General features: G+C 46.3%; 1 protein-coding gene across 1 annotated transcript in view; it reads right to left on the minus strand.

Annotated features, from left to right (window-relative positions):
* Positions 1 to 5,800: 5,800 nt before the first annotated feature.
* kcnh3 (potassium voltage-gated channel, subfamily H (eag-related), member 3) overlaps positions 5,801 to 9,363 on the minus strand; it is a 94,212-nt gene continuing 90,649 nt past the window's right edge. The window contains exons 14-15 of the mRNA XM_026995907.2: positions 9,217 to 9,269; positions 5,801 to 8,747 (exon numbers count right to left, since the gene is read on the minus strand). Of these exons, the coding sequence (XP_026851708.2) occupies positions 7,812 to 8,747; positions 9,217 to 9,269 (989 nt within the window). The 3' untranslated portion in view covers positions 5,801 to 7,811. The remainder of the gene's footprint in view (positions 8,748 to 9,216; positions 9,270 to 9,363) is intronic.

The raw sequence follows: 9,363 nt of genomic DNA on the forward strand, positions 1-9,363 counted from the left end.
TTAAATATTTGAGTGTTCTCTCAAATGGGCAGTTATTTGTAATGGACTTGTTTGAATGCTCCCCTGCCCCGTCGTGTGCCTCCGATTCCATGGTGGAAAAGCTGCAGACAGACTCCGTCCCTCCATAAGAATGTGGAAAGCTGTTCAACTTTGCTGCTCTTCGCTGTACTGCATCCTCGTACCCTTGGCCGGAATCTGCCTCCTCAAGATCCCTTTGCCTCTTCCTTTCAGTCTCGCTCCGGAAGCTTTCCGGTGGTTTCCAATCAAACGTACGGAGACCTTCCACCGTGCAGCTTTGAGTATTTTGCTTGGGTTGGAGTATTTAGATCTAAAGCTCTAGTAACAGTAGAGCAGTGATTATTTAAAAATACAGAATGACTTGCTTGTGACATAATCGTGCCAGAGGTGATGCTACAGAGGCATAACCAGGTGTGCAAGGACACCGAATGATGGCCTCTTCAGTACACGAGTTCATGTAGCAATTTCCTTTATCACATTTCGGGGCCAATTTATAACTTGGCTGTTATGATTGGATGAATCCGTTCTGCAGTCCTGTGTAAGCTTCTCTACCCGTCACCCGTGCGCCACGGTTGATTTGTAGGATCTGGATGCTCTGTAATGGTTCACGGAAACTTGGCAAGCAGCAGCTAGCAAGTGACTCTTGATTAAACACATCCTTAAATCAAGAGAAACAAAAACAGGGTTGTTTTACATTGACCGTTACTATGCTGTTAATTCTCTGAGGAATCCTGCCTTCCACACGTCAGGCTAACGACACCCTTGTTAAAGTAATACAGGGAGCGTGGGCTACTGGGCTGCTGCATTTTCCCACTATAAAAATGGTCTCCTTCTCGTCAGGTTCCCATAAGCCTTACAGTGCAGAATCTGCTCTCCTGAAAGTTAGGAGTGACCGTTTTTTGTTTTTTTTTTCCTGCAGGTGTTGATGCTCTTAACGTGCTCCTCCTTGACACCAGCTCTCCATCTCATAAACCTCTCCCCTGTTGTTCCACTGGAATTGTGGGTACAATCCTAGAATGGTGCCGGTCTTGCGATCGATTCCGGTTAATTTCCATGGTTAAATGTGCTCACTGCCGCCATCACTCGGGATGTCTCTCCACTTCACTTCATCATTTACATATTATCCCTTGGTCAGATCATTCCTGACCATGGTTTATGAATTTCTATTGCTATGCAACCACAGGCCATGACGGCATTGATTCAATCACAGCGTCCTTAACGGATGTTATTGGTAGGTCCTAAATGATTAGCATCCATTATCCCGAACTCTGTGATAGATGTCGATGGTGATAAACCCTGTGAAGTGGCTAGAACTCTCCGCATCTTATTTGATTCATCTCCAGCACTTGAACAACATATTAAAGCGCTTGTTAAAACGGCTTTTTCTGACCTTAATGTGCACTCTACGTTTAGCACTTCTGGTGCGAAAATTCTGTTCCTTTATCTCATCAGGTCCCATCTTTGATTATTTTAATGCTCTTTTAATTGCTATCTATTCAAAACTAACCATTCACACACTGAGCAATTTGCACACACAATGCCCCCCCCAACTGTCTCTTCATGTGTTGAACTTCTGTTCACGTTCCTCATCAACTTGTCATCAAGTCTTCAACTTGGCCTTCTATATCTGTGAGCTTCTGTACCCATAAGACATCTGGAAGTGCTTTGTTATTGTCACGGCACGGCCCCTTCTCCCAAACGTTTCCCTGTGTGTGTGTGTGTGTGTGTGTGTGTGTGTGTGTGCACACACCCTCCCTGTGTTCCACACCTGATCCTTCTTGTCATTAGTATGTGTGTATAAAGGTCTGCTGTTTTTGTTTGTCAACAGTCGGTGTTTGACCATGACGGCCTGCTTGCTACGTCTTTGTTGTGTACAAATAAATATGTGTTCGTTTAACATTACTCGTCCCCGCATCCTGCTTAGCCTCCTAACGTCAGTTAGTGACTGTCCCCTATAGGTGTGGGTTGTTCAGTGATGGTCCTCAGACGTTCAAAATCTACATCCCTCTATATTGCCTCTGTGACTGCTCTTCTATTTCTTCAAAGCTAAAACCATTTCCCTGTTACCTGCTTAGTGCATTTTTCTGTTTGATTGTTTTGTTTATTTGCTCATTTTGTTTTTTGATCCAATACAGAGTGGCCTCGTGTCTTGAGAGGTACTACATAAATATAAACCTAAAATAATTTAGTATAAGCCTTGCAAGTTTACACAGTAGTCTGTGAACTCATGCAGTGAGAGTTTTGTGTTCTAGGCTGTTAAGCATGTCTCTTTTTACTGAAAAATACTTTTACGTCTGCATGGCTGACTGTCAAGTATAAGCAAAGCAATTGCGTATGAGGCAACTCTTTTGCTGGGTCCAGGCTGTTAACCTGGTGGTTCTGTGGTTCCTCGTCCTCCACACCGGTTTGATGTGTACTTCATGACCAGGGAATCACAAATGCGGTTCTAAACACGAACAGGTTATAAATGTGCCTTACCGAAGAATTCGTAATATCCAGTGCAGTTGTCAGCTTAAACCCATTTTTAGAAGTGAGTGGGTCCTAAGAAGACAGAAGGACTAGGCTCATGAACTAACCACGCATCACCTCAAATTAACTCCATATCCTTGCAACATAGTGCACACGTGCATAGGGTATAGCGTCTGATTAGATCCATAGCAGGGCTGTCAACGTTAAGAGGACACTTGCCGTTCAGCGTACCTGATGACTTCTCCAGTCATCGCGTTATCTGTGTAAATCCGTGCGGGGTTTATGGGAGGAAGCAGGGGTCAAACTCGAGTGAATATTAATATGCGTAAAAATCTTTAAAAATGGTTACGGTATGAACTTGTCTCTCTGCCCCCAGTATCTGCCTTCCTGCCTCCACCAAACCACACAGCCTGCGAATTCCACCCCAAACCCCAGCAGCTCATTTCCTGTTACTTGACTGTGTGTAGAATGGGGTGGTGGGACTTTTCTTCTGCACACTGCTTGACTAGAGAGGTTATCTGGCTTCCTTTGGCAGTCACCACATCCCAACACTCAGTAAGATCAAACCTGTATACTTCACCTAGTGTAATAGCTGAGGATTCATTTGTTTCAGTTGCAAGTCTTGTGTGATTTCACCTACTGTGATACGCTACAATCCTGTCAAGAATGTGTCCTGTAATGTAATATGACCAGATGAACACTGTATTTTTGCCTCTGCTTAGAAGCACTGATTAGGACTTTCTTGGATAAAGAGGTGTGGTTAATACGGAAAGAGCCGCAGCCTGTGATCAAACCATCCGTGGAGCCGGATAAACAGCCTGCCTTCATAGTTCCCAGCTGATGGTGTTGAGGCACAGACACGTGGATATGCTGGGAATTTAATCAAGATATAAATTAATTTTGTGACTGACATCGTTCAGGATGCAACTGCTTGAAAATATAACATTGCAACAGCAACAATTTTGGTGCACTCCAGCCAACTATATCTAGGACTCATAAATCGTACGTTGACCACCCTTACTGTGCCTCCAATAGCACACAGATCAATCATTAACTTATGCACCACTTAACACACAAAATAAACGGCCACATTTATTCAAATATTTGATTTCCCTTGAGTTGCCTGTGTCGTAGAGCGCATGCACATTAAGACTGACCCATACATGTGAAATTAATGCAGTACTGCAGCATTATAACACCCTACAAGAATTGCTGATTATTAAATATATATATCATATTTAAATACAATTATGGAATTAATATGGCTTAGGCTACTGGTTTTTATAAGCACACATTTAATGGTTCTTTCATTATCTTGATTTCCATTTTGTACATAAGTCATTCACTCACAGAGAAATTCCACTCCTTGCTAAAAGTGAGCTTCTCAGCCACCTTTTCTGCCCTGTGGAAGGACGTTTGTCTTTTTGTCCTAGACAAATTTCAAGCGATTCTGAGAGTCTTGATAAAACAAGGTCCCACACCAGCCCAAATGTTATGTTCCTGTTGTACAGTTACACTGGACCTTCAACACATTTACAACATGTAGCAGATACGCTTGTGCAATGCAGCAGAAGTACTTGGTGGCCTCCATGGTTATCCAAGGTTATCTTCTTACTAGTCGAATTGGGATATCTGAGACCACCGTCAACTTAAAGCCCTGGGAGGAAATGTTATATGTACACAACATAGGAATTGATTAAGTGCATGTTAAACACATGGATCTTCAGTCTACATATGAAGACAGAAGCTACTGTATAGACTTGCAGGGGAAAGTCAGTCCACCACATGGCTGCTAGCACAGAAAGTCTTGAGGTGTGTTTCCTGTCTCTTAAAGGGCAATGGTGCCAGAGAAGCTCTACTTGAGTTATGAATGATGCGATTCCAGGTGAGTACTTTGAGCTAAGATGATGCTGGTCTATTTTTGGCCTTGTAGGCAAAAGCACCAGGATTTTAAATCTGATGCAGCCATCTCTGCATCTTCTACAGGGAAGAGAAAACAGCAAGTGGACTGATGTGTGAAAACGTGTGAGGAAGTCATGCAAGTTATACTATGGGCGTCATACCTACCTGGCAGAGATTGACGAGACTGAGAAACAGTTCTGGAGATTGACAAGACTGGTAAGTGCTGAGGAGGTCCCAGCTGATGGCCAAGATCCACAGTGACTGCAAGCATACAGCCAGCAGGAGGAGGAGGATAACTATTTGTGGTCTGCAGTAAGGTTGCTGTACTCATTAGTCAGTGGAGGCATGCCGTACCCGTACGTTTCTGGCCTTATTCCTCAGAGGGACATCTCCCTGCTCTGTGTGACATCCCTGTAGAGAAGCATGGTTGGGTTTTGACTTCTATCCAATCACCTGTGTTTATTCCTGGATCAGGAAGTGAAGCTTCAGCTAGTTTCGAGGGAAATTGTGTCTGGATAATATATTAAATTTACAACACACCCAATTTAACTTCTAAGGGATCTGATAGTTGATTAGCTGAGGAAAGGGATTTTGATTCAGCAAGAAAACTAAACTTTGCAGTGCAGTGCCTCTCTAGGTGCCTGATGCCTCTATTCTTAATAAACAAAAAAACAGGAAATCATTCTACCTGTGCGATCAGTTGTATAGTTTCCTGTGCTGCCTAGAGACCAGGAAATGTCCAAGTGGTCCCTCTCACTGAATTATGGGAGCTTTTCTGTTGACTTATAGCGCCAGGGCCAAAGTGTCTGGCACATGGGCATGGTTCTAACAGGCTCCTACTGAGGACATTTGAGAAACTGTCAGGCAGGCACAGATTCATACATTCATGAGATTTTGGCACCTAGAGGGCATTCAACCTTTGGTTGAACAGCTGACTTTATGCTACAGGATATGTGTGCCTGTATTGTAATATGAAGGAAGATACAAGATACTTATAGACAAGGTACTATGGGGAGCCTCTGCTAGGCAACTGGCTTACGTAGCTAGTAGTGAAATAAAGCTAGCTACATGAGTTAGCGTGATCTCATGTGTAAATCCTCCATGGGCTTCCTTCATTAATAGCATGGTTAGCATCTTGAAGTGAAATATTCCTTAAATCTGCTCCCCCATATCAAAGTCTAAAACATACGACAACACTCGCGTTCTTATAAAACATCTTTTATTATTCTGGTAAGGATCTGTTATAGTTTATTACAGTTAACAAAATACATTTGTTATGCCTCTGGACACTCAGCCCCTGACCTCTGAACCCTTTCCCCAGTGTTCAATTAGCAGGCACATTCCTCATGCAAAGATTTGGGACATGCAGGAACTCCACCCACCCCAATCCCACCCAGACTAGAGTCTCGTACATAAACTTGCATTCAGATGCCTTCACGCAGTTCCTAGGTAAAGAAAATAGAATCGAGGTTACTCCATTCTGATGCCAATAACATGCCCTGTCCCTACCCAAGCAAGTGCACCTGCCGGGGATGGACCGAAGAATGATGCGCTCATGCCATGTGTGTGGGCCCAGCAAACCAATAAGCTGTCATGATTGTGTTTCTGGGTCAGGTGAACGGTGTGGATGACTGGACCAGAATTAGGAACAAAGTGGTTACTCGAGCATCTTGATTTCAGCTACCGTAGCTGTTTGGACTCCGATATGCAATTTGAGGAGATATTATCTCCATTATAAAAGCTTTACCATGCGTGACTGCATTTGTTTGATGATGGAGTTGCTTCTGTAGGTTTTGTCAGATGGCACCAGGTTTACAGATATTTACTGTAAGCTCTTCATAACAAATTCCTCATCAGTATAACAGGCCAATAAATAAAAATAAACTAATAAATAGGTGAATAAATAATTAGTATGTACTAAAAGTGCAGTGCTCCAAATGATATGACATGACAGAAGGCTTTTTTTGTAAAGAATCACAATACTGAACACAAAACAAAGGGAAAACTTTAGGGGGTGTCTGATGTTTCTAGAAAAAGGCACACATGGCTGGATGGCTAGAGCTCTGTGTGTTTGAGTGTGTATTTGTGTGTGTCTGTGTGGTTTTTTGTTGTTTGTTTTAGACATACGACATAGGAGCTCCTCTCCCCCTCTAAGTGTGTCCCAAGTGTCTAGCTCGCAGTCTTTCTGCCGTTGCCATGGTGTCCACCTTGGCGTCTGCTCGGCCTGGCCGCCATATGGCCCCGGCCCTTCTTTGCTTAACTTCCTAACGTCTGCTGTTTGGCAATGCCACCTTGTTTCGCTCAGTCTTTCCACTCGTTGGCATGCCAGGCTGGTGCAGTGTGAATCTTAGCTGGGGTTTTTTCTGCATTCCTGTCTGGGTACCTATGAGTGGTGTGTTGCGATTGTCTTGTGCATGCCCCTTACGGTCACCTTTGGAGAAGAGATATCCTAAAGGAACCCCGCTAGACTGTTGGCCGTTGTTCGGCCACATGGTGGATGGCACTGAGAGTTTTTGTGATTACTATGTATGCATCTAACTGCTCTGCATCCAAATCACTTACTCCAAATCACAGTTAATGTTAAGTAGCTTTAGAATCCTCATAATGTTGTGCAGTGGAGGTCTGATGTGAAGTGGGTCATGAGCTGAATCACTTTGATGCAGAAAATACTGAAAGAGCGTGAATGGATTAAAAGTTAGTTGCCAAACGCAAATCTGTACTGTGGTTGGGGTACGGTTTATATTCTCAAGCCAAATAAATATGCAATGGGTGCACCTGGTCATAGACGGTAGCATCGTCTTTTTGTGCTCTGCTAGGAAGAAGCAGAAGAGTAGATTTGTGACATACATTATAATGAAACGGGTTCATCAGATGCGTTTGTCTGCTGTGGTAGGTTGTACATGAAGCTCTCATGTTTGGGCAGTATAGAAGAGTCACATCATAAACAGCACATGGCATCTACTTGGGCTTACAAGGCTAGCCTGCATCCACGCATGCTAATACCTGGCCTTGAAACTCTTCACGGGACAAATTCTCGCTGCAATTTCTCGTTTGCTGGGTTCATTAAGAATTGCAGTTGCCGTGATCGGAGCCTCAGTGAGGGCCTGATAATGCCACTGCGCTCCTGTCAATCTCAGACAAGCGCCCCGCCCTTTTGTGTTGATATGGTTGGGGATTAGCTGGTGTCAGGTTTCCGTGCATCGAAACGGTTGGACGCTATCAGTGCCAGTCATAAAAACCTCAAGTTTGAAGAATCCCAGTCCATTTTGTCCGTTTCTCATGTAGCGGATGGAACCTTCTGGATGACAAAGTAAACTTCTAATTCTCTCTTTATCCGCCTGCCGCCCTTATTTGGTCTCTTGTGCTGTAGCCCAACTCCTGGTTGAGGTACCTCCTCTCATCTCTGTCACTCCCCATGACTTTCACAGTGGTGGTCCCTCCTCATCGATGTAGCTGATGTGCTCCACCGAGCTCCTCTCTCCCATGTTCCACTCCTGCATCTCCAGCTCCAGCTGTGGGGGTTCGGGGCCAGTCCCCGCCTGGCCAGAGCTCGAGGTCTGCCGGAGCCACGAGGAGCCGAGCGATCCTTGCACGTCCCTCGGGGAGTACAGCGAAGAGGTGGAGGGATGAGGGTAGGAGGGCGGAGCCTGGAGCAGGGGCGTGGGGGAGGACGCCGGGGACCGGCCCGCCGCTGCCCTGCGGTCACCCGGGGAGCCGCTCAGCGAGGGAGGCACCGAGCAGTGAGAGGATGGCAGGGGCGGAGTGTCCTGGGAAGAGGGCGTGGCCAACGGGCCTCGGGCGTGGCCGGAGGGGCAGGAGCGGTGGGGTCCCTGGGAGGGCGAAAAGGACGGGGATGGAGAACGGGAAGAAGAGAGAGAGAGGGAAGGGGTATGGGACGTGAGCGGCCGGTCAGGAGCCGGCCGGCCGCGGCCAATACCGGAGCCCGCGGGGCTACCGGGCTGTCGGGCGCTCTCTTTCTGGACAGCCTCTGCAGGGCACAGGGGAACATGAGGGGAGCCCTTCAGACAACACGCCTGGGAGTTCTGCAATCGAGACTGCGCTCTCTGCGGAGGGCCGGAGGGTATAAGGCAACTGGGAAGAACTGGCATGCCCCCGGGGGCTGTGCTGTCCAGCAGGGAGCAGGCAGGCCTGAGAGGGGAGCAGGGAGCGGCCGGAGCGCCCGGAGCTGTTGGGAAAGTGTGGGAGGGTCCGCTGGCACCGTTGGCAGGCAGAGTGAGCGATGCAGGAACAGTCGTCATGAGTGGCTGCGAGCCAGGGAGAAAGAGAGGCTGGAGGAGGCGTGTCACTTCCTGGATTTCCCGGCTGAGCCGGGAGACCTGCTGTGACAGGGTGGTCATCTGGGCATAAGAAAGACGGAAGGCAGCGTTGCAGGAAGTGATTTGGTTTTTTTTTTTGCCTTCATCCGTAAAACACTAGGATGAATAACTAACACCTGAACCAGACAGGGCAGCACATCCGCGTAATGTTACCAGTGCAATGCCTATCGGTGCTTAAACCGTATGTGACAGTTTATCACCAAATATGAGACAACAACATCCGCAGAGAACTACATCTATTTCATTACGCCTTACCCCCGCTATGTTGTAGCCAAACTCCAGTCGTTAGACAGACCTGTCCTGAGTTTTAACGACAGTAATGCGGTCATACCCTCTACTGTGTGCTGTCAGAGGCAGACATTGCTAATTGCCAAGTTATATGAAGCTGGTTCGTTTTGTGGTTGTCAGAACAGCCTGTGGCTCCACTCACTGAGCAGGACGGATGACGTGCTGTGCTTGGATTATGCGCCCTCCTGTTCAAAATACTCACCTCTTCACTGAGTTTGCTGATGCTCTGTCTTGTCTCCGCCTGCTCCAGGCTCACTATACAAACACACACACACACACACACACACACACACACACACACACACACACACACACACACAGTGTGTGCAAAGATGTACAAGAAAAAAAT

Source organism: Electrophorus electricus, chromosome 25 (assembly GCF_013358815.1).
Source record: "Electrophorus electricus isolate fEleEle1 chromosome 25, fEleEle1.pri, whole genome shotgun sequence".
NCBI classification, from domain to species: domain Eukaryota; kingdom Metazoa; phylum Chordata; class Actinopteri; order Gymnotiformes; family Gymnotidae; genus Electrophorus; species Electrophorus electricus.